Source organism: Quercus suber, unplaced genomic scaffold (genome assembly GCF_002906115.3).
Source record: "Quercus suber isolate HL8 unplaced genomic scaffold, Cork oak 2.0 scaffold_11, whole genome shotgun sequence".
Lineage (NCBI taxonomy): Eukaryota > Viridiplantae > Streptophyta > Magnoliopsida > Fagales > Fagaceae > Quercus > Quercus suber.
In genome coordinates this window covers 2610076-2636944 of record NW_027069477.1, presented here as the reverse complement: position 1 = coordinate 2636944, position 26869 = coordinate 2610076, and the positions used below count along the sequence as shown (strand labels likewise).

The 26869-nt window shown below is 32.5% G+C and overlaps 1 protein-coding gene across 1 annotated transcript; it reads left to right on the top strand.

The window, feature by feature from the left end:
• Window positions 1-3797: 3797 nt before the first annotated feature.
• Window positions 3798-4487, top strand: LOC136070075 (uncharacterized). The gene is made up of 2 exons (XM_065779443.1): window positions 3798-4260; window positions 4381-4487. The coding sequence occupies exons 1-2, from the start codon at window positions 3798-3800 to the stop codon at window positions 4485-4487; spliced, it is 570 nt and encodes a 189-aa protein (XP_065635515.1).
• The last annotated feature ends 22382 nt before the right edge of the window (window positions 4488-26869 follow it).

Sequence of the window (26869 nt, the reverse complement as noted above, 5' to 3'; positions counted from 1 at the left end):
GTAAGAACCGTTCACGGTTCTCAGAACCGTGAGGTCCGATCGCAGTTCGTACGAGTCCGTACTTTTTTCACATAGAACGGTTCTTGAGGCTAAAAGAACTGCAAAAGTGAGCGGTTCGAGGTTTTCCCAGTCGGACCGTACGGTCCGGTCCAGGTTTGAAAACACCTTCACATCGGCCGACCCGTCGTGTATAATTTTTCCTCTTCAAAACCCTATTTATTTTTCAATTTTAACTTATTGCGAACCTTACAGTGGATGAGCTTATATATATATATATATATATGGAACATTTGAAGATAAAATAGTTGAGTGAACTCATTCAGTTTAGGAGGTGTAACTTCGATGCCCTACATATAGAGGCAAAAAATCAAAATGCATCACACTGTCTAGCTAGACAGCATGCATTGGATAGAAAACCAACGGGTGGCTAAGTTTAACTGCCCACTTTTACTCCTAGCTGACTTGCACTATAATTTAATAAACACGAGATTATCTTGAAAGGAAGAATGTCAGCGCGCATTTCTTTTTAAAAGTTTAGGGCATTTTTCTCCACTAAAATTTGATAAAATTTCTAGAATGTGTATTAAATATTTGGAGATTTAATAGTCGACATTATAGTGAAAGTTGTATCTCCCGTTTAAAAGACAAACCCAACAATGCTCTTTCTATCATCCATAATTGCATTCATTATCGCTATATCCCAAAAGTTTAAATTCTTTAGAAAGTGAATAAGAACATTAGTATTGGTAGAGACGAATTGCTAAAATGCTAAATTTACCAACCAAATATAACAAAATGCTCTTGTATCAGTGGAGGGAAAACCAAATTTTTTGGTTGTTGAGCTACAGGGCATAGCTATCTTTGCATGTGCACTATAGCTCAGATGCTTAAAAAAAAAAATTATCAAAAGATATATTATTTTATTGTGTTGGTGGTTAATGTTGTTTATTGTAATAGATATATTATTTTACTATGTCCCAATTTGTTTGTCCTTTATTTTATTTTGTGATGTCCCAAAATATTGTCTTGTTTTTAAAAATAAAAGTTATTAATTTACTAATGTTCCTATTATACCCCTACTTTATTTTCAAAACTATTTGGAAAGAAAACTAACAAATATTTATAAAATCAATCTAATTGGGGCACCTTTTTAGTTGCCTCATTAAGAATAACTCTTTAAAAAAAAAGTTGATAAATTTATTTAAGGGTAGTTTTGTAAATTTATACATTTTTATAAGGCATATAAGACAATAAATGATGTTCCTTTAAAAATTTTGGCTTTTCAAATAGGACAAACAAATTGGGACGGAAAGAGTATTATTTAAGGGGCTTTCTCTGTTTGGGATCCTCATTTTTTTAGTTTAAAAATACCCCTATACCCCAATATTGAAGTAGAGACAAAACTAAAGAATAATCTGGTAAAAATACAATTCAAACTCCCACTAAAACAATGTCTAAAAAATAGGGCAACTCTCTTGTAAATTTTCAAATTGCTTTATTCACTTATAAATTAGATTCTCAAAATAAAAATTATATATATATAATAAAAATATAGGTTTTTTTTTTTTTTTATGCTACAAAATAAACGTGTAATATTTTGTAATTCTAAATGCGTAATATTAATGAGAAAATGTATAAACCTCAAATTGGAATGAATGAAAATTATAACACTATAAAAAAAAAAAATTAAAAGCCTTGTCGCACGCGCGAAACACGTGTGATGATGCTAGTATTATTTTATTGTATTGAATGTTAAAATAAAATCATGTGACTTACAATAAAAAGTATGTTACATGGAAACGTATTTTCAGGAGTTTGGAGTGTTTGCTCAAAACACAACTAAAAGTGCACTTTTATCTGAATTTAAAAAATGTCCTCCATCTACCCAAACTAGTATTGACAAAGATGATTTGGTGACTTTAAAAAATAGTGCCATGAATGTTTGTAAAAACACTAGTTTCCACTACTAAGGCTGTTCTTCAACCTTACTACCCTCCATGAAAATTCTTAACCTAAACTGTCCTCTATAATTGCTTGGATTTTAGAGGATATTTCTATTATTTGTTAAATCTTTTATACTATTTCTGTTGTTAGTGTTCCTTTAGAATGTAATTTTACTGCTCTAACTCTTGTTAATGTTGGAAAAGAGAATGGTAAGGCCTTTGTTTGGTTAGAACAATGCCCTTCTCTTTCTAGTTGTAAATATATGTGAACTCTTAATTCCTTTTGAGAGTACAACCTGTGGCAACAAAGTGAAAAAACACTTCTTCAGCCGGATAAGCATTCAAAAGGCAAATTTATCATATATTTGATATCTATATATTTATTCTATGCTATTCTAGTAATTATTGGTGGTATAATTTCCAAACAAGAAATTAAGGCAAATATCTCATCCTAATTAATACCCAACGCTGGGTGTACCGTTCTTGGTTTGTATCTCTCTACCTCTCTTTTTTCACTCTTCTTCATCTTATACATAAATAGCCTTTCTTCTATACAGTGAAGTTGTTACCTCCATTTATCATTCTTTTTTATTACCTTGATCTCTTTGTTGATAACATTTCTTTAAGTTCATAGGTCCTAAAACAGGAAAAAAAAAGTTTGATTATTGATATTCTCCGTTGAATCATTGAGATCTTGTAGACTTCCCATTTACTATAGTATTTCACTAGAACTTCTTACTAGTGATGATAATGAAAATATTTGTATGAATAAGATATGTTGGTAAGGGATGTGGATGGGAAAGTTCTTCCAAACTTAATTAACGTGTTCTTCTCTAGGTAAGGAAAAAAAAAAAAAAACAACAACAAACAAACAAGATATTTCCAGTCTTCTTGGGTGTTCCTATTTCATGTTGATTAATTAGTCCAATTACATGCAATGCCCAATTGAAGGTACAACTACATTGCTAGTCTAGAGTTAAGTTCAGTGGAAAATAAATTTGACATAGGCAATATGGTTACGATGAGGAAAACCTTCACAGGAAAAATCCCAATGAGTGATATTTAGGTCACCATTCTTTAAATAATCCACTAACAAATATTGAGTTTACGAGTATAAGAAATATTACCTGATCCTGAAGTACCTACCTACCTATAGTAGAACCCACTGATTGGATCAAAGGTTGGATTGATCCAACCTAGTTGGACAACTCTTTTTGTACTGAGCTACATCAATCAATGACCTATCCAAGGTTTTGTACTGAGCTACTACCATTTCTATTAGAGCATGTTACCATGAAGAACTTTGCACAAAACAACTACATCAATCAATGATTGCTGTACTGTCTATTTGCTGCTTGACTGAGCTTGCTACTGAGCTTGCTAAGCATTGACCAATCAGTTCATTCTTGACATTTGGCCTAGTCTTAAATAATAGTTTTCAAACTAAGCATATAAATATATAATAGACATCAGAAATAAATTGGCGATCTATATTTTCTAAGCAAGTATGAACTTTTACTTTTTGTTTCAAAGGAACTTAATTTGAGTTATTGTGTTAATCCCTTATAGATTTTTCCCTCAAGTTTAGGCTCATATTGCACTTGCTTTGACATGTTATGGCTCTTGTCTGTACTAAATCCAATGTCTCTTTCTAGGTATTTAATTAATATTGAAATTCAGAATCAATAAAAAATATTAACTGATTTTTGACATGTAGATGTCAGAATGGTTTCGTTTGATTTCATTCTCTGAAAATAAAAATAAAATAAAATTTTCTGAAATAATAAATAAATAATAAAATAAAGCTTGGCAAGAGAAAGTAACAATAACGGAAACATTAATGATGGCGTTGAGATGTACAAGGAGAAGTTATACAAAGCTTTGCAAAGTGGTGATTGGAATGCCGTAAAGGAGTTGCTTAATTTCCACCCGCATGCAATAAGTGCAAAATTCGCAGATGACAGGACGGCTCTTCACGTTGCTGTTGTAGCTGGACATGTGCATATAGTGGAGGAGTTGGTGAACTTAATGTCTGAAGAAAATTTAAAAATAAAAGATTCTGAAGGATTCACGGCTCTAGCTCGGGCAGCTTATATTGGAAACTACAGTATAGCAGAATTTTTGCTTAGAAAGAACAAGGACTTTATCAGTATTACAAATATAAGGGGAACTATTCCAGTTTTTATGGCTCTTTACAATTGTCATTTAAAATTGGGTCGTTATCTCTATTCGCAAACTCCGTTGGAAACTCTAGAGGCAGATAATGGCAAGACCGGGGCCTCACTTCTTTGCGTGGCTATATATAACAATGCTTTGGGTAAGAATTAACTCTTCACCTTGAATATCCATTGGGTGTTATTTCATATGATTTGAAATTTTCGCAATATAATTCTGTTTTATTGGTTTATTTCTCTGTCCACATGGTACAACACAATAGATATTGCTTTGGATTTAGTCCAGCGTTGTCCATGTTTGGCTGTTGCTAAAGCCCAAAATGGTGAATCTCCTTCCTTCGGATTGGCTTGTATGCCAGATTGTTCCTAAGTAGATATCGGCTTGTATTTTGGAAACGATGGATCTACTCCAGTTAGTACCCTTTACTCTTCATCACTCTTGCTTTTCAGTTATATAAATGGATGAATTATGTGATGATTTCCCCTTATTTAAATATAAAATAAAGGGGTCCCTTGAGGGCCAAGCACATCTCTTCCGTCTGTACATCCAGTCTAGCCTAAAATAGAGGAGAAGAGGAGAGATGGTGCAATGCTCTGGGCATTACAAGAGGCCCATTTGAGAGGGAAGGGGAGAGAGGGGGTGTGTTTGAATTTTTTTTTTGGTAAAAGTGTTTGAACTTTGAATCATCTAATAATTGATTGAAACTTGGAATATCATATCTTTTCATTCTTTATATCTAACTTTACAAATCCCAAATATTTTCCCCTTTTTATAATGCGATAGTTACACTAGGGGAAATGGTGATTTGAACTTTAGATGCATCTATTTTTTTAAAATTAAAAATGTGCTTTCAAGAGTCTTATAGCTTAATTAGTGGGTTTCTTGGCACCAAAATACACTAGGAGTTCAAACCCCCATCTTTGTTATAAGTTGTAACTATCAAATAAGAAGGAAAATATATATATATATATATAAAGAGATGCCAATTGAGCTACAAAACTCTTGAATGTTAAACAACATATCTAATAGGTTGTAACACCCAACATTATTAATTCTGCATTAGGTAACACATGTAGTGGTACTACACTACCATTTTGATGAAATGAAAATGGTTTTATCAATTGAAACATGAATATATTTTAGATTATCCATGTCATTCATAAGCCGAAATACCAAGTAAAAATTCCAAAAAATCAAGTAGTATTAACAGTCTTAAACATTATTCGAAATAAAAAAAAGTAAGATTTTACGTTAATAAATTGTTGATCTCTTTGATAGCATTATAAGTGAAAATAAGCATTTCAAAGAATGAATTTTGACATGCTTATGGAAAAACATGCAAGAATTAGAAAAATTAAGAGGATTTTTTTAAGAAATTATTTCTATAGTCAATAATTGTGTGTATCTATTTTGAAATAGAAATCCTAATTTAAATTTTTAGGAATGATATTAATTTATTTAATTAATATGTAATGTGAAATTTTTGGGGATAGTTCGATAGTTACAACAAGGAGAGGAAATTTGAATCTTAGATGTTTTGAAAATACCAAAATACTAACCAAATGAGCTAAAATGCTTTTGGCATGTGAATCTTATTTTATATTTGTTAGAATTCTTAGAAAATCGTTGCAATTAAAAAAGACAAGTGAAATGACTTCATTTTCATTATCATAGTATCTATATACAATGTACTGGTTAATCCAAACTTATATGAAAACTAAAAGAAAATATTTTAATAAAATATTTAAAATTAAAACATTAAATAGATAATAGAATTATAGAGTTTAAAATATAATTTATCTAAATTATTTAAATAATAAATTGCGTAAATTATGCTTTTATCATAACCAATAATTAGTGTAGATTATAATTTATAATAAATAGTGAACTTCTTTAAAATTCTTGATAGTTTTAGTAATTGAATTTTATTTAGAATTGTATATTACATTTCTTGAAAAATTTAAGCAGAATTTAATAAATAACAAACTAACTTAATAATTTTAATGTTTATAGTGCAATACATTGAAAAAGAATGTCTTACAATAGATAATACTTAGGTCAAGTCACATAGCACAAGAACAATACCTAATTTTTATTATTAATACAAAAAATTATGATAAATGATCAAAATATTTAAAATATGTTTTCTTTAGATATATAGAAAATTTTTATAGTAGAATTTTAATTAAAAAAGGAATTTTTAAACCTCTTATAACTTTTTTTTTAGGGGAAAATCTCTATAATGTTGGTAAAAGAGTTTCTATACCTCTTTTTTTTTTTTTTTTTTTTTTTTTTAAATTTATGAACGAATTTCATACTTTTAATGTGCTTATAGTGTGTCCAAAATAGTATTTTATATTTTATGACATGTAACACTAACATTAATTCAAAATCAAATTGCATAAGCATAACGAGTAAGACCCAACTTAAATCAATGTAAAAAAAAGAAAAAAAAGAACATGTTTATACATGAAAAAGAAAGTGACAGAAAATGTGAGTCAGTACATACAAAATATAACTAAGATTTATTATTAATTCACTTGTTTATATCTTAACCACCTAATTATATTACTTAAAAAAGTTTTTTTTTTTTTTTTTTGGATACGTATATTGCTTAAAAAGTTGATTATTTAAAAAATAAAATAAAAAAAGTTATGTTAATATGTCCGTTTGAGATTTACTTATTATTATTATTTTTTATAAGAAGAGATTTACTTATTTCAATAGCTTATTCATATTGTGTTTATCAAAAAATATAGTTTTGGTAACTTATATATGAAATGTGCTACAAAAGGATAAGGATATGTTGGCACCCACTTTTACTGGCTTTTTGCTAAAACTTATTTACTATTTATTGGCTCCAAGTGAGTCCCACAAAATCCCAAGCTTTTCACATTTTACACATTCTATTACAAAGTTTTGGTCAAAAAGTCAGCTCCAATTAACTTTTTGTAGGTCTCATTTTATGAGTTTTGCTCAAAAAACCAAGTCTCTTTTCTTTTCTTATTGTTTATTGTGGGTCCTAATGTCCCATTGTACTTTTTGCTATAATACTTTTAGCAAAAAAATGAATCAATTTACTTTATTTAAATTTTAGCTTTTATCTACCGTATTTTCAGTATAAAACTTTCAGCGAAAAGCTAGATATATGCATGACTACTTTGAATATAAATGGAGGGAGGGGGAGTCTTTGGACTAATAATTTTAACTGAATTTAAAAGATTTCTATACCATTTTATATTTCCAAAAAGACATTCCAGATTTAAACTTTCCTTCAAACTATTCAATTATCAAAAAAACAAATAAAACATAAAACATAAATTGGGTAGCACCCCAGAATTGCTAACGGGACGTTCCTACCACAGCTATAACTTCTTTTCTTTCTTTTTTCTTTTTTTGAAAAACCACACAACTATAACTTGTCCCTTGCTTATAGATTTTAATATTTTTTACTGTATTACTTTGGATTCCAAATTTCCAATATTTAAACTATGCCAATCAATTTTTTGAAGAAATCATACTAATATAATTCGTAGCTATCTTGATTCTATATGTGTTGCCTTTTGAACGTTGCAGTTTAGTAATTTAGGATAAGAGTTAAGTTTTTTTTTTTTTTTTTTTCTTTTAGAAGAATAATAGTTAATTTGTTGTACACAAACTATTTTATAGTTTTAAACACATCTCATAATTTGGAAGTTGTGATTTTATATCCTACTTTTTTTTCTTTTTTTCTTTTCTTTGATACACGATAGAATTTCTACTTTAGCCTAATCTAAGTGTATATGTATGTAAAGCTCCTTTTTGGAGACTTATACCTCGGCCCTTGTCCCTCACACCCCACAAGCACTTATACTTGTAGAGTGACCATCGCACCAAGGGTGTGCGGTTTTTGGATGTGTAAAAATGTATAAACTAGCTTGTATATAATAAACATTTAAACACTACTCCTAAAATAAAGCCAAATTGTAATTATTTCTTTTTTTGAAAATATCAATTTATCATAGGATATAGTGAAGCTTGAATTATATAATTTTGTGCGTTTGTTTGTTTTTTGTTTTTTTTTTTTTTTTCTTCCTTTGAAGGTATTAATATTCAATCGGTTGGTCTCGTCGATGAAATTCATTTGAACATTGAAAAACTAGCGGGAAACCGAAGCAATGATGAAGAAATTAGTACATCAGGTATGTCACTGTCCAAAGCTCCTATTCTCAAGATTTGGGTTGTAAAAGAGCATTTATCTTGTGTCTCTCAATTTTTCTCCAAGTTTTAGATAAGAATTTATTTTCTTGTTTTTGCTAACAAATTTTCAAAACATCCACGTCATAATCCTTATTTTATACTTTATTTTCTTAAAATATAATTTTTTATTTTTTTTTTAATTCAACCCACGTTTCAAAATACCATACTATAGTTTTAAAAACAAGACTAGACTGACCGAACCAGCAAGTTCAACTGAGAATCAAACTATTTCAGTCCAATCAAAACCTCCAAAACTAGTCAAAAACCGAGAATTGGTACTTTTTTTTGGTTCTTTGATCATTCCCGTTTTTAAAATCGTGCAAAACACAAAATTTTTTTCTTCTAGTTATAAGACACAAATAAATAATAATATAAGAGTTTGAGAATAAACAATGCTTTCCTAAATCTAGAGAAGCATTGCCTTCGTACGAGTTCATGTAAAATAACATAAAGTTCAACATATAGTCAATAAAGTCCAAAAATCAACCTCATCATATAATGAAATAGTTATGCAAAATATGATTTTGCTATAGTGTGTTTGGGCAAATATAAAAGTAACTGTAGCTTATGCAAAATGAATTTTTTTTTTTTTTTGGGTGTTTTCCAAGGGTGAAGAGAGACAAAGTGGATGGTGGATTTCGTGTGTAAAGAGGGAGAATTTAAAAAATTAAGAAAAATGATATTTCAATGAAATAAAGTGTATAATAGAAAATCAGATGTGGGTGCTTTGAAAAATAGTTAGCCAAAATAGTAAAAATAATTTTTTATTCTAAAATAACCAGTAATTTTTCCATAAGCTGGTGTAAATGCTAACAAAATATTTATTTAGGTGATGTGTAGGGAAGCCAATGCCAGAGTTTTTTTGGGGGGAGGTGGGGGGTTCATTCTCTAAATTGATCTCTTATCCTATTTTAGGGAGACCAATGTGAATGCTAACATTGACAAACAAATTTTGTGGTAATGTTTTTTTTTTTTTTTTCAATAATTACTACTCCATGATTCTCTTTCGTCATAGAAAGCTGTAATGAAAGCATTTCATAACAATGTGAAATTATAGAATGGAAAATAATAAAATTTAAATTTTAGTATTTAATTTTAAATTAGAATTAAAATTTAGGGTTTTACATATATAATGCTTACCTCATTTGTTCTTTTTATGACAATAATTTCCAAATTCACAATTTAACAAGGTGTTTACATTGCAGGGCTATCTTCGTTGAGCCGACTTGTTTCAAATCTCCAAACTCTCATGGGTATTCTACTTTAGAACTCAATATTTTTATAAATCCTTAAGTACAATAATTAGATTACATAATTAAATTCAAACATATAATTGTATTGAGTTATATATATATATATATTGAAAATAGTAACACCCTAATGTACTTAAATTTATTTGTTAATAACTATGTGATTAAATTTAATTAGATCACCCTAATGCACTAAACCTAAAAAATTATATCTAAGTTTTGCACATTAATTTAATTTCTTCTGTGTGTTTGACAATTCAAAATTCATAGACTGACATCAACTAAAAATAATATAACTAATTTTTAATTGTTTCTGGCTTGGATTTTTTTTTTTTTTTTATATTAAAAAATTGTTTTATAGTGGGAACAAACATATTAGCTTAAATAACTTTTTTTTTTCAAAGTTACATTCCCGTCATAATCGAAACTTAAAATTTGTTTCAAATTGGTTTCTCAAAAAATTAAAAAAAAAATTAAAAATTGTTTCAAATTCCATATTTCTACCTGAATTTAATTTTATATTTGAAAATCTCACATTGCATTCCCTCCAATTGGTTCCTTTAAATTTACATTTCCTTCCACTTTAAAAATATTAACATCTGTATCAAAAAAATAAAAAATAAAAATAAAATATTAACATCAAATTCACTCCCCAATTGGTTCTTTAATATTACATTCCCTCCAATTAAAATATATATATATATATATATTTTCACTGGCTTATTTTCACCTAATGAAAATGAAGAATACAAGTGGATAGGATTAATAGGTGTTAGTCTTAAAGTTCACCTCAAAATAATACTCTTTAACTTATTAGGTAATTTTGTTACTTATTATATGCACAGGTGCTTACTCACTTCTTAACACTATTAAACTAAGTCGATGGGATCTGAAATTCTTTTCTTTTTGCTAAGTAAATGAAGGAGACGAAGTAAATGAGACTTGTAGATATTAATCCCAAGCTCACCTTAAATTGGAGTACTTTAATCTTTAGCTTAGATAATTACGAGCAAAAAGAGATTCTCTTTTTCTTTTTTTTTTTCTTTTTTTGGTTTTGTCTTATAATATATAATATAGTTAAGTTGTCAATGTTTTGATTATTAATCCAAGGTATCAAGCATCTATATGAAATGAAGTTAGCCCACTTCCTGTCCCACGAACTCCTGTGTCGCATGAGAGACACGATATCGATTTCAGATACTCAACAAAGGAAGGATGGTCGCGTTGGTGATGCCATCGTCCGTGCAACCAAGGAAGGCAATTTTGAGTTTGTTTTGAAATGGTGAAAGCGGATCCACAACTTGTGTGGAGCAATGATGAAAAATCAAAAAACATTTTCTCGGTTGCTGTCCAATATCGTGATGCCAAAATCTTTAGCCATATCTATGGTCTTGACATTAAAATCGCTTCGGCAGATACTAGAGATGACTTCTACGACAATAACTTATTACATATGGCCGGGATGTTAGCACCTTCTACTTCACTTAATGACATCGCAGGTGCAGCTTTGCAGATGCAAAGAGAACTACAATGGTTTAAGGTTATCTCTCTCACATTTAATTTCACGGTCTTCTAAATATTGGCTATATGTTCACTTAACCAACTATTAGAGTCTTTAATCAAGCAGTAACAGTAGGCTACAAAATGTTACTGTGGCCCTTTTGAATATTTTTGGGTGTGGTACTTTTGCTGGTACTGAAATTTACAAAAATTTTCTATATTTTTATGTAAATACTAGATAATAAGTTTTAATTCATTACTTCAAAATAATAATACAGAAATCTAAAATCAATCTAAAAAAACACAATCAAAATAAAATGATTGAGAATTAAACTAATATTAACAACCAAAATAAGAGTGCAACAACAAAGAAATGCTAAAAGAATTAGTAAAAACTATCAAATAAACTCACGCATTCACATGCAAAATTACAAACGCTTGAAACTTATAAAAGGGCGCTTAAAATTTGATTTTGTGCTACTTTTAAAAGTTTGAAGGCGACTCTTAAAGTTTTGAGGAATAACATGATTATTTTGAAAGTTCATGAGGAATTTTCGTTGTTCAATGGTCTTCAAGGGTTTTTACTTTTTTGGAATAATTTTGGGAGGTTGTAGGGCATTTAAGTAATTTTAGAGATTTTGATGGTATTTTAGTCATTTCGAGACTTCAAGATTATTTTGATCATTTTGTAGGTTACTTTAGTTATTGTGTTTGGTTTAAAATTATTTTGGTTATTTGGAAGACTTTATAGGGGTTTTACTTCTTTTTTTTTTTTTTTTTAATGATTTTATAGGTTTACTAGGTCTTATTTTAGAGGATTACAATGGACATTTTATCAATTTTGTGGTTTTAAGGGTATTTATCTTGAAGGTTTCAGGAGCATTTTGAAGGTTTTGAGGGTATTATGTCATTTTGGGTATTTTAAGGGGATATTTGGATTATTTAAAGGTTTTAGGGTTTTTGATCATTTTGAAGGTTAAAAGGGTATACAATCATTTTGAAGATTTTAAGGATATATAAAATCATCATAACATCATCATCTTGGAGGTTTTTGTTGGTGGGGGGGGGGGGGGGGGGGGNTAGGACAAGTACACTGGTTATTTACAATTCGATCCATAAATTCATATTTCATTTATAATTTTAAAATTTCAACATTTATAAATAAGATAGTTTTTTTTTTTTTTTTTTTTTTAATAATTTGAAAATTAGGGGTGAGGTGATTTGAGCTCTAGATGTGTTCTTGAAAAAGATCGAGAAGTGACAATTAAGCTACAAGACTTTTGGCATAAATGAAATAATTATTGATCTTTAATTATCTTGAAATTTTGAATCTTGGAGGGTCTAAGGAGATAATATAGGCAAGAGCCTTTTGGCTTAACTTGCACCTCCTGGTATTTCCAATGAAGACGTCCACTGTTCAAATTTTTGCTCATCCATTGTTATAATTGTCAAATTATCCACACATAAAAAGAGCCAATGTAATCTAATAGTAGATTTGTCAAACTACACATCCAATAGATAATTATTAAGTGGTGTAAAATTATCAAAAGCTACGCAACATATAATTTCAAACAACTCACAAATGTGCAAAGCTAGTCATAACTTGACAATGCACTATGCCATAAGTACAAAGGTACTAAGCTAAATACAAGCTATATGTGATTAACCATATCTTGGATAAGGTTTTAGACTTTTCATTTTTGTGATTTTAAGCATTAAAGACACACAAAAGAAGTAGAACCACAATGCAAAAAGACAAGAAATATTTGATGCACAAAAGAAACACGAAACATGCAAAGCACACAAAGCTTTAACAATGGTAAAGACAAAGGGATCTGAAAGCTCACTAATATAAATACTAGAATGAGTTAAGAACTCCAAATTTTAAATTATAGCTTGATTAGTTTTAATCTACTCTAAACAACGCGGAATAAGAGAGATAAACATGTAATCAATCAAGACTACCAACTAATGCACTGATAAACATAATTTAACAATTAAGTAAAAACGCAAATTGTAAGGGAAGAAGGGAGCAAACACAAGAGAACACTCGGAGTGTTATTGAAGAGGAAAACTAGAGAACCTAGTGGAAAAACCTCTCTGCAGCCTGACAAGCCGAAATGATCCACTAGCAAATTAGTTGGAGAACATGAATACAAATAGACCCTCCAAGCCTAAGCTACCCACTGTACTTAAGCCCTTCAAGCTACAGCTACCAACGGACTTCTCTGAATTTTGTCTTTGCTAGCTTCCCAATTCCCACAATTAACATCAATTGCTCCTATCAAAGATTGGCATGATACCAATGCTTTCCAAATGCTCCAAATCAACTCTCTACACTTAGAATGGGTGTGGATTGTATATGGGCTAAGTTCCTCTCATAGGATATGGAAATTGAGAGGGAAGAGAGTGAAGAAAACAAAGACAAATGTGTACATGATTGATGAATGAAAATCTCTAATTCTCTAACGGATTTCTAAAGTTTCTATCTGAAACTCCCCTTACAATTATGTGGGTAATATGGGTTTTTATATTGAGAGTAAAGAAATAAAGGTAACACACATGATTTCCAATTGTTAGTGAATTTCGCAAGCCAGTCATGAAGTACCTCTGACACAGTAATCATTTGAACTTTCATCATGTGCTCCTCATGTGGCCTTTCGTGGGTTGCAACAATCACAAGCAAGTTGGAAATCCCCTGTTCTTCACAATTCTTCACCAAATAGAACTCTATACCTATTACATTTAATCCTACAAACAAACTAGGTAAATGATTGAATAAAATACAATCAAATTTGACACAGTAGTAATTGCCCATACATAAAATTGAAAATCATAACTTTACAATCTCCTCATTTGGCTATTCCGTAATAAAACCTCTAGGACAGGCTTTAGATTTAAACGTGAGTTTGGGAATAAAGACAAAACTCACTCACACCTAAATCTAAAAACTGTGAAGAACTTGAAACATATATACCTAAAATCTGAAACACTTGCACAAAAACAAGTAAACTTATTAAGATTAAGAAAATGGAATTCAAGGCAAGTATAAAGGACCAAGTACATTCCGATCAAGTAAACAAGATATAATCTACATGAGCAACTGGATCAAACAAAGAATAGTCATTAAGAAATGACTACAATGAACATTTAACTACTAAATGTTTATTCAGACATGCAAACAAGTAGACATAGAGCAATAAGATATGTATGTCCAATTGTGAGAGACCGCGCCCCCGGCCCGTTTTAATTGAATGTTGGGGGCCAAACCCACGTGAATGGGTGGAGTCGTGTTATTGCCTTTCAAAATGGAGGTTCGACCAGTTATATTTTCCCCTTTAGATTAAGGGTTTTACAATGGAGTCGCCACTTATTTAATTTTTGGAATAAATAAGAAAACCATAATTGAAAAATTCGTCATTTTATTAATTTGAAATTGAATTTACATTGAACATAGGAAATTACACGGCTTTGGTCCTAGATACAATCTAAGATAAAGTACATGGCTTTGTTTCCTAGTTACAATCTAGAAATTGAAAATTACAAGGATAAGCACTTGATCTACTAACCCTTGATCTAAGTTCGGAGGCTATGTTACAAGGTGGGAAGGTGTTAGGCACCCACCTTGCCCGGTGAAACCGGTCTTCTAGACTATGGTGGCCAACATTCATATCACATCATCCAATATGTTATCAATCAATTTGCATGTTGAATTTAAAGTGTGTGCATGTGATAAACCCTAATTCAATTTATTAAGCACTTCATTTGGATTGACAAATAAATTCTAGTGAATGTGTGTGTATGGTGATATCCTAGATTCAAGGACTTGAAAGAATTATGAAAGAAACATGTTTTTCATATTTTTGATGTAGATTTAAGATTAAAACTAGTGTTTATGCATGAACATGTGATGAACAACCAAGAACATGTGAAGAACATATAAGAACAATTAAGAACATTCAAACATATTCAAATGATTACTATCATGCTTTAATCTTAAACCCTTATCATGGTAACACAAAAAACAATTAGGGAAAGAGGTTATACCTTCATGCAAGATCCATATGGTGGAGGAGGAGACTTTTGAGGGAGATCCTAAGGGTGGAGGAAAAGAAGAGCTAGGAGAGGGAGAGTGAGTCTCACTCAATAGCTTGAGTCTTAGAAAGACCAAGATATGACAAGACTACTCAACTTCACTAGAACTCAAGAGAGGAGAAGAGAGGGGGTTTTTTATTGGTGTCTTGGAATGAAGGAGGGGGAGGGTTTATATAGTGGTAGTGGAGGGAATATGAATGGAAGGCCATTTAATGAGGGTTGACAAGGATTATGAACCTAGACCTCATTTTAGCCTTGGGGAAAATCTGGTGCATTAAATGGAGAGATTGGTGGGAGTGGGGAGCAAGCCAAAATTCGGTTTTCCCGTAGTTGCTGTAACAGCTTGTAGAGCTAACTTCGAAAAATCATATCTGACCCAATTCTGATCGGAATTGTCTCGTTCTTGTGCTCAAATTGAAGCCCCGGATGTCTAGTTTCTGGACAGATTCAAAATATTTTGAGAGATATTGATAAAATGGTGAGCAGAGGTCATTTGTTAGAAAATGGTTTCAACACAATTAACATTAATAGGTCCCAAATTAGCTCCCAATTAACATTAAATGGCTCCAATCACTCCCATTTCAGAATTAATTGGTTCCCAATTTACTCTAATTAAAAGATAATTACACAAATTACTCATTGAATAATTAATGTTTAACTATCTAATTAATTAGGTGTAGGCAACCTCACCATAAAATGTAGTCCTAACCAATTAAATTATGACATATCATTGATCTCAAATTGATTACACCTATAACCAATTGAAATCAATTGTTCATAATCACATATAGTCGAACTCAATTTGTGATAGTACATCTTAGCCATTAAAACTTGATTTGATGATAACTTTCAATCTAATGGTCCGATTAGGGCTTATGACCAGTCAATTTGATCGTTACAACATCAAGATCATTTTGGTAAAATGAGTCTAATGGCTAGAATCAAGATGCATATTTTTAAAGTGAAAGTACCATTTTGTCCTCCATGTGAGGTTAAATGCGGGTTGCAAAATGGGGTGTCAACGCCTAGACTTGTTCATAGCAAAGAACCAGTGGTGATTAGCATGCAAGTTGTTTAAAGTCCATTTATGGACTAATGCAAGCATCTAGGTCATAAATATCATCTTTGATCAAGCAATCAAATTATTTGATTTTGATCAAGTATTTAAAAGCCTTAAGTGTGTAGAGCTATATAGAATAATAAATCTCTCAATGTATGTTGATGACATTCTAATAATTTAGAATAATGTAGAATTGTTGTCATCAATAGAATTTTTGGTTGTCTAGTCCAGTTTGATATAAAGTACTTGGGAAAGACTAGCTACATCCAAAGAATTATAACTTTGTTAAAATTCAGAAATTAGGATGTTGGGTCTATCTCAAACTGTTTAAATAGATTAGATTCTAGCCAAGCATAGCATGAAATACTTTAAGAAAGGATTCTTTCCTTTTAAGTTTGAAGTTCCTTTACATAGGACTATAGTCCTAAGACATATAAAAGGAAGAGCATACTAAGACAGTTCCTTAGATCAAATTTATAGGAAGTCTTTATGCTACGCTATATACTAGGCTAAATATCTATTTTGCGGTGGGCATGGTAAGCAAATATCAATTGAATCAAAGATTACTTAATTTAGTGGGAGTAAAGCATATACTCAAATATCTTAGGAGAATGAGGGATTATATGCTATCCACCAAAGTGAGGATTTGATAGTTACTGGATGTACAAATACTGACTTGTATTTTGATTGTGATTCATGAAGTTGGACTTCAAAATATGTGTTCATCCTAGGTGGTGAAGATACACATTAAGCGTAAGTATCATCTCATTAGAGAGATATGAGTACGTGAGAAGTAGTAGTAGAAAAAGATAATTTATGTAATAAATCTGACTGAAACTTGTTTCCAAATCTTGCCTTAGAGTGACTATGAGTTACTCTAAAGGGAGATAAGTGTCGGATACATGGTAAATTGTCTTTGAGGGCAAGTGGGAGATTGTTGGGGTTTATGCCCTAAAATCCAATTGGTTTGTATGTCGTGAATAATTAAGTTGTTTAATTATATGAGACTATCTATTTATGAACTAATGAGACATTATCTTAGTCCATAAGATGCATAGTATATGATTTATGTGAAAAGTCATAGAAGATGTAAGTCACAAGTTCTTTGTAAACTCAAAATTTTAGTTCGTAGTTGGTGATGAAATTAGGCATTTCATCTACGAAGACTATAACATATCAACTAAGATGATTTGTCTTGATCATGGAAGTGAAAACTTCTAGTTGATATGTTGATATGTTTTAAGAGTTAAAACATATTGAACTGGATCGCTATGAGATTTATTATTCTCCTAATGACTGTCAAATGAATATTAAATCTCACGACTTCTATTTACATCAACTCTAAATCTTGAGAGAATAATAGATCTAATCATGAGATGTAGGTTGCTTTGATATATCAGGAGTGAGATCTATAAGTAATGGTCAAAATCTTAGTATGTTGGGCAACCGCATTTAATATTGATGGAACATATATTCTCAAGACGGAATTCATAGTCTCTTAACGGAGATACAAAATATTCCCTTGAGATAAGTTTAATGGGTTTGGTTATTCAGAGTGTTGGGTCTAACCACTTTAGTAAGGAATTACTAAAGTATATGTTTATGGAATTGGATTTCATAAATATATATTGAATAACATAAATGATTAAACCGGGTACTCAAGGATTAAGATATAGTAATCTACAAAGTGACAGTCAACATTCATGACTTTGTATTACTACGAATATTTTAATGAAGGAGTTGCATATATAATAAAGCCTTGGGATATAATTTATAAATAAGGCCTAGAGTGCAACTATATTTATATAATGATATTAAATATAGTTAATGGTAACTTTGGACTTGTCAAGAGTTGACAGAAAAGCTCAAGACCCATTGGAGCTAGTGTCTTATTAGTCCCTTTTGGTTCCACTCCAAGCCACATACTAGAGCCCAATTGGAATGGCCCAAAAGGCTAGCCCAATTAAATAATCAGTTGTATATATGGAGAGAAACATACAGAATTTCATTAAGGCTTTTTCATGAGACTTTTCATTAAGTCTTTTCATGAGAGTTCTCATAAGGAATGAAATGGTCTTTATGTGAGTGTTGAACACCCTTTATTCTCTCCTTGAAAACTGATTGAGAGACCATACATCTTGGGCATCAAGTGGAATTAGAGTGAAGATTAAAAGTATTCCTAAGTGCTTCGATTTTTGTTTTGAAATTCACCGCTTCAAGGTACGCTCTCTTATACTTGAATTCTGAAATTTACATAGTGCATGTTATAGATTGAGAATGAAGTAGATCCGTTAATTTTTCGCTGCGTACATACTTATTTCCATCAGATTGGGCAGCCTCGTCAGCAGCCATCTCGTGGTCAACCTCTTCCAAGTCCAGTTTCTCCTAGTCCACTCCAGAAGGATGCTTGACGAGGTACCTCCTCAGAAGCTCAAAGCCCTTGAAGTACCAGCTAAATAGGACTGTGTTATACTCATTAATCGTTTAGAAAGCTTCAACAGACCTAGCAGCAATAGTTTTGAGCTTCTCCTCGGCACCCAGAAGTTGCTCGTCCTTCTCCAATGTCAATTGTCGCTCAACTTTGAGGTCATCACTCAAGGTCTTCACTTTTTCCTTCGGGGTGGTGGCCTCTCCCATTGAGTCAATAAGATTCTTCTTCAGCGTAGAATTCTCTACCTCCAAAGCCATCATTCTAGATGTGAGAGACGCCACCTTGGCCTCTTGAGTGAGGTACTCAGAGGTAATATGGAGACTCTCCCCCAACACCTGAAATGAAATTCAAATCGTCAGTAGAAGGAGAAAGAAAAAGAGACTAAAAGTTGCACAAACATTTTACCTGAACAAGTTTATGGACATGGCAAGTCGCAACGTTGCTGAAGGGCACACCAGAAAAGACCTTCAAATCCTCGACAGTCACGACCCCATGAGCCCTGTCCACCGCAAATCTCTCGTCATCCCAGATGGTAGATGAGCGAGAATCAACCTTCTCCTTTTCTTTATCAGACAACCGCGGCCTTTTAGAGGCGGGAGTATCAATCTCTTTAACTGAGGTTGTAGGAAAGGCCGTCCTCATCGTCTCAACAATAGAAACGATGGGGTTGATGGAGGCAGCAGGAGTGATGAAAGGACCCTTCCTTATGACACGCACCGCCTTCTTCCCAATGTTTGACAACGGCTCGTTTTTCTTGGACCTCATCTTCGCATACATATCTTTGTTAAATTTTGTCATCATTTTTGCAAAAAGGAAACACTTATATTAAAAAAAAAAAATCCAAGTGTATGCAAGAAAGTCACTACTGACGAACCAAACACTTACTCTTTTTTCCTTCAATGTCGATGTTGCACAAGATGTAGGAAGACGGGTCAGGACCGAGATTGCAGAAGGCAAGGGTTCGCGGGTCTACCAGATTGTCCCAACTTTCAATCATCTTGGTGTATTCTATCGCCTACTCAACACGCTCCTTATGCTTGCTTTTGAGCTCAGGCCATCTCTTAACTGCGAGAAACAAGAAGTAAAGCAGTCAGTGACGATAACAACAAATACAACAAAACTAAAAATGACGGGGAGAAATACTGACGCACCTAAGTTCAGGGTTCCCCATCGACGAAGCAACCTCGAGACATCACCCCAATCCCTACTGAAGGGAGTCTCAAAATTGTCCTTGGACACAAAGAAAAATCTTGATTTCCAGTACCTGAAGGATAAAGGTAAACCCGTGACAATCCTAGTTCTCCTCTCCCAAGGTACTAACTTATAATATCCGTACTCTTTAGACTCTTTCAAACGATATAAATAGATAAGTTCACCTACCTTAATCATGTCCCCGTTAGCGGCCAACCATATTTCCATACAATTGACCACTATCCTCCATGAATTGGGCATAAGTTGCCTAGGAGCAATGCCAAAGTGATCTAAAAGCTCCATCATGAACAGATGGACAGGGAACCTAAGTCCACAAGTGAAGGCAGCCTCATAGAAGCATACCGCACTAGGGAAGAAGTGGCAAGCCCTATCCTCGTCATTGGGCTGATGAACACAAACCCACTCCAGAAATTGAAACTTATCTTTAAATCTACCCACGGTGTCAGCATCTAGCCCACACACCTCCTCGAGGGCGTAAAAAGCCCTAACCACTTGAGGGGTAAAGACGGCTGTATCTCCCTCCACTGGGCCGCCGTTAGACGATAACCCAGTCTCGAGTTCACTAGACCTAACTTCAGACATCGCCTCTCTCTCTCTCTCTCTCTCACCAGACCCTCAAACCAATCAATTGATTGATGTAGTAGAGGCAACAACTCAGCTAATGCCACACCCAAACTATTGCCCTAAAAAACAAAGTCCTTTAGGTTTGGAAAAACACCTAAAGACCCCCCCCAAACGCACGAAAAGGAAGGAAATTGAGGGGCAAGCTATCCTAACTTCAGAGCTACTAACCATGGAAAACCAGACAAAGCACAAAAGGAAGAGATACAAGCTAAACGCCCAAAAAATCCCAAAAAAAAAAAAAAAATCAGAGATTTACCATAGTTTATGCCTACACCGAAAATGAAAAAAGAAGCAGAAAGGAAGAAGAAAAACTTACCTAAAAAAAAAGGAGATGAATAGCACCATCGCACAGCACACCAGCTCAGAGAAGAGTTGCAGAGCAAGAGTTAGCAAAGAAAACAATGATTGGAAGTTTTTTGAGAAAAGTGAAAGGAAAAAATGAGAAGGGGAGAAGTTTTAAATCCAGGCTCAAAACAACTGGAAACCAGTAGGAAACCCAATAGTCCCACAAATTGGAGCATTAGCTCCACCAAACCGGAATGTGCCACGTGGCCACAACCTATGGAGTGCTGCCACTACACATTTAATATGGTGCGAAAACCCAAGAGTTGCTTGCAATCCAAAAACCTTTCATCTTCTATGGTCGTCATGACATGTCACGACGACCACAAAATCCTGGGGCAGCTGATGAGACTGACGAAATCAACTACAGACGAACTCAATAAGACAGACGAGCCCAAACAAGTGCCCACGTCATCGACGAGGGTAGCAGGACCATTCAATACTACCAATAATGCCTTAGACAGTTACAAAACTAGTTGTACAAACCGTTGGGAGCGTATTAAAGCCCCATTACTAAGCAGGAGGCGTTACCAAGAAATGCATTAACACCACAATATCAACCACAATGGCTAGAATCCAAGGCAACATATATAAAGCCCTCACATTGCCAACACAAGGTATATAGACACGCTTAGAAATATTTCTTGCTCTGTTACATTGCATTATACTTTTCAAAAGAGTTTCTTTATACTGACTTTGGCATCAGAGACGTTGTGGCAGGCACCACACCGGTGACCATTCTAAGGAAGTTGTTCTACTATTCCTATCACAGTGACGACACCTTGGCTCCATCTGGACGCACTCAATTAGACTAACGAATTTGCACTTCATCAATAGCTATACAAGTTATGAGGAGATGAGTTTCTAGCTACTGCCTTCTAGGCGAAGTGTTGCCAAGAAGAAGAAGAAGAAAATGGGAGGTGGAGATGATCAGAAAAATATACTACTGGAAAAGTAACAGAGATGTTGGTAACTTGGCTCTATGTTTTCTTTTTCTCTCTCTCGCAAATTTTTTATTTCATTTTTTATATTGAAATTCTTTATGGGCTGAGATCTGTTTTCTGGCCAAAATATGGTAAAAAAAATGGAATCGTGCGAACCACTAAAACCGGCCACAGTTCTCAGAATCATATGGTCTGTTATGGTTCAAGCGGTTCCATGCTTTTTTCACATAGAGAGGTTCTTAGGATTAAAAGAACTGGAAGTACGAGGAGTTCATGGTTAATTGGATCTGGTTTGGGTTTGAGAACCATAATTTTAATAGTATAACTTTCTTTTCTCACTTATTTTCATAATAAAGAAAAATATATTAATAGGTAGTTAACTTGGATATTGGATAAGGAAGACCTGTGAAAACAGGTTAAAATTATTATGAAACATAGTATATTAGAGCATTCACAGCAGTGAAGCTAAAAATTTAGCTTTTTAGCTCCACCAAAAGTTACTTTATCTATTATAACTATACACTTGCTGCAGCAGTGGATCTATTTTAACTACCAACACAATAAAATAATATAAACATCACAATAAAATAATATACCCTACAATAAAGTAATATATCCTACAACCCAATAAACTTCCCAGCACCGACCACAACCGGCCACCTCTACAATCAGCCACAGCCACCACCACCACCACCACCACCACCACAGACACAACCAAACCCACAAACAAAATAAAAAACCAATCAACCATCATAGTCACCAATCCACCACCACAGCCACCAAGCCCACAGGAAAAAAAAAATCAAACACCGTACCACCAAACCATAGCCACAACAACCACCATCGCCACCACCACAGCCATCAAACTCGCAGAAGAAAAAAAAAATCAAACATCATTCCACCACCACAGCCATCAAACCCACAAAAGAAAAAAAAAATCAAACATCATCCCACCACTACAGCCATCAAACCTATAGAAAAAAAAAATCAAACATCATTCCACTTCCATAGCCGTTGGATCGACGGCGTGGGCAGGGGCTTGGGCTGGCGTTGGGTCGGCATTGGGAATGGGCTTGGGCTGGCGTTGGTAGGGGCTTGGGTCGGCGTTGTCAGCGCTGGGTAGAGGCTTGGGGCGGCGTTGGGTCGGCGCTGGGTAGAGGCTTGGGTTGGCGTTGGGTCGGCGCTGGGCAGGGGCTTGGCCGGCGCTGGGTGGGGGGCTTGGGTCGGCGTTTTCGGCGCTGGGCAGGGGAAGAAAGAAGAAAGGAGAAGCCGGCGATGAGCTCTTCAAGCTCCACCGACTGGATTTTGGCCTGAGCATACCAGAGGGAAAAAAAAAATTTTGAGGAAGAAAGAAGAAAGGAGAAGCCGGAGAGACAGAGAGAGAGAGAAGGAAATGTTTTATTAATGTGAGAAGAGAGAGAAGATAATAAAAAAATAATTTTTTTTAGCTGTGTGCTACAGTGCACATCTATTTATAGATGTGCACTGTAGCAATTCATCTATAATTTATAAGTATGGCTCCACTGCTGTAAGCTCTTTTTTGTGATTTTGAAGCTAAATTTTAGCATTATAGCATTATAGCTCCACTGCTGTGAATGCTCTTAGTATGTGCATTGGAAAATCCCTTCGTTCCACAGCCAGAGACCATGAAGGGGAATTTGCCACTTATCTTCTCCATTGACGCGCAGTGGAAAAACTCACTTGACTTCTTGACTCTTGAGCCAAACCTCAGAACACTCAATACTTTGTTATGGAAATCTTTGCTGCTGCTTTAAATCTTGACCAAATCGTTTTCATTTGGCACAATTATTTGCCCCTGCCGCCCCTGAAGCAAAATGGAGCTAACTAACCTGAACCCAATATTAACCAGCCCAAATACTATGTCATCCTTGTCCACGAACACGCCTATCCTTATATCATACTGCAGACAAAATTATCAAATTTTACTTTTAAAAAAAATGTTTACTTATTAATAATTTTGTAGGAAAACTTCTAATTTTCTAACTCAAATGAGTATAAAAAGTTGTATTGTACAATAATGTTAGATATATACCCCCAAAAAAAAAAAAAAAAAAAAAAAACTTTAGGATCCTATCAATTTATGCTCAATGGTTAATCTTTCATAATATGAAATTAATATTTTAGTCATTAAAAAATTTCATATTATACCATCTCCTAATGAAATCTTGAAAATTTTCACTTTCAATATAAATTACTAAAGTTTTTTCCAAAGTGAATTTAAAAAAATTTCAATGGAAATGAAATCTTTAAAGACATGAATGACAAAAAAAACTTTGGTAGATACAAGAGCAAAACTTTACAATAAAAATTGAAATTGAGAGAAAAAATATCTTGTCTATATAACTACTAGACCAATTAGCAAATGTTTTTTTTGTGGTAAATTTCATTTTAAGCATGTAACAAATTAAACTCTCAATCTATATTAAATTTCAAACACAAGCATGTCTACCAAATGTTGATTTCGGTAAGTTTTGGAAAAATTTTAATTTTTTTGTTGGATTGTTTGGCTTCAGCAAAAATACAAGACTAATATCCCATTACAACACTTTCCCATGTTAGAATTATGTGGTTAAATAATTAAATTTACGATATCTCAATAGTTTAAACTTTTAGGTGAATTAGTAATTTAACAAGCTTTTAAGAAAATCGATAATCTATATCTATATATATAATAGTAGGTGAAGTAGAGAAAAAATCCAATTAGATTTCAATTGGATTCTCAATTTTGCGCCACTTATCCTAACCAAAACTCAAAAAAAAAAAAAAAAATCTAATTAGATTATAAATTTGACTTCAATTTTGTGTCATGTATCTTATCTAAATTTTCTAATTTTTGTGCTCAAGTAAATGATGCATTAACATTTAACATGGAAGCCAAGAAAACCACAATGATAATGCTCACTAACCTAAGTAAGAACATCTTACCTGAACACTTTTATGGAGATTATAAATTGGACTCCAATTTTGTGTCATGTATCTTATCTAAATTTTCTAATTTTTGTACCCAAATAAATGATACATTAACATTTAACACGGAAGCCAAGAAAACCACAATGATAATACTCATTGGCCTAAACAAGAACATCTCACCGGCCTGCACACTTTTATGGGTGATCTCAATAGAGTCTGAAGCTCTTCTAATTCCACAACCAGAACCAAGGAGTTCAACGAGAAAGACTATAAAAGTAAAACATCATCTCCTCCTAATTCCATATCGTCATCCCATGTCTCCTCCTCTCTCAACCTCTACCAACTAGATCAACACACTACCCTCTCCTCCTCCTTATGGATTTCTCAGAGCAAGGCCGGGTTCAAACACAATGTTCAATCCCACTCTTCCTTACTTCACACTCTCACACATTAGCGCTTCATTGGCGCCTCCAAGAAGATTCCAAGCTCAATGATCAATTTTTATTTTTTAATGTCCCTTTATATATTTTAAATAATAAAATGCAATATTCTATTTTTTCTTCACTGTAGCATCACTTAAATAATAAAATGCAATATTCTCTTTTTTTTATTCATTGTTTTATCTAATGCTATCCTATGTATGATAAACCCCAAAAAAAAAAAAAACCAATAACATTACTTAAATAATAAAATGCAATATATATTTTTCATTGTTTGATTTAATTCTATCATCCATGTGATAAACTCAAAAAAAGAAAAAAAAAATTAGCCAATAGCATCATTATAATTAACTAGTCCTGTGTGGTAGCACGGAGTTACATACTAGTTTAATATGATATTAGAGCAAGAAGTTCTGAATTCAATTTTTATTTTCTCCACTCTACCTCCCATTTTTAAAAATCTTATTTGTTGGGCTCTCCTATTAAAAGGTAGTTAGAGCCCACATATAAGGGAGAATATTAAAATTACGTGGTTAAATTATTAAATTTACCATATCTCAATAATTTAGGTTTTTTAGAGAATTGATAATTTACCACCCCATCCTTAAAATAAAAATATAAAAAAAAATTCTTATATATACTTATAGCTCTAAGATGACAATATAACTTTGGGATTCTTAAATATCATTTAGAAAATACAACAATGCTTTTTTTTTTTTTTTTCCAATCTTTTTCAGCATTATCTGTTTTACTAGTACTTCGTAATTGAAAGTTTGCAAAATCAATCATGCAAAAAAACATGTTGCATGAAAATTTATTACATACTATTATCAAATACAAATGTTCATGAAGATGAGCATATGATAACTTTTGATGGATATAAGTAAACTAATCCTCCATTTATTTTGACGGAAAACGTTTTTAGAAAACGATCCACTTTTCATAAAACTCTTTTTTTTTTTTTAATTACTCATTTTGTTATATTTAAATGATTTTTTTATGCATATATATATATATATATTGAAGAAGATGCTTTTTAAAATTATTAAATGATTTTTTTATGCATATATATATATATATATATTGAAGAAGATGCTTTTTAAAATTTTTTGAAAAAAGTAATCAAAAGATAGACCGGAGAAGTTGTATTTTTAATTACAACGTCCAGCAAAAAGAAAAGGACTTAACTAAAGTAGTATGGAATTTATCGATTATAATAGTATTATTGTTAAACCTTCTTTCCTTTTATCATTGATGGTCAGTTTAAGGAGTCAATTTGTATACACTATTAAGATTTTTAGACTTGGATTATTCAATAAACCGTAAAAGAGAAATGTTTAACGATTTTGAGATCGGACTGAGGTCAAACCGAGATTGAACTGTGATGGTATCATAATTAATTTAATAATTATTTAAAATATAAATAAATATATTAAATTAGTAAAAATTGCATAAAAAATCCAAATAAATATAGAATTCAGTCATGTGGGTATTTAAGTGAAAAATACACTTCCATCCTATGAGAAAAAATCCACATGACTGAATTTTCAGAGGGGAACCTAAGGAATAACACCTAAGTACTGTATTTAAATCTTGTCCATACATGTGTACACCTATGGTTTAAAAATCGAATCGAAACGGCCGGTTCAACTGGGAACTAGACATTAATTTGGCCTAATTGCT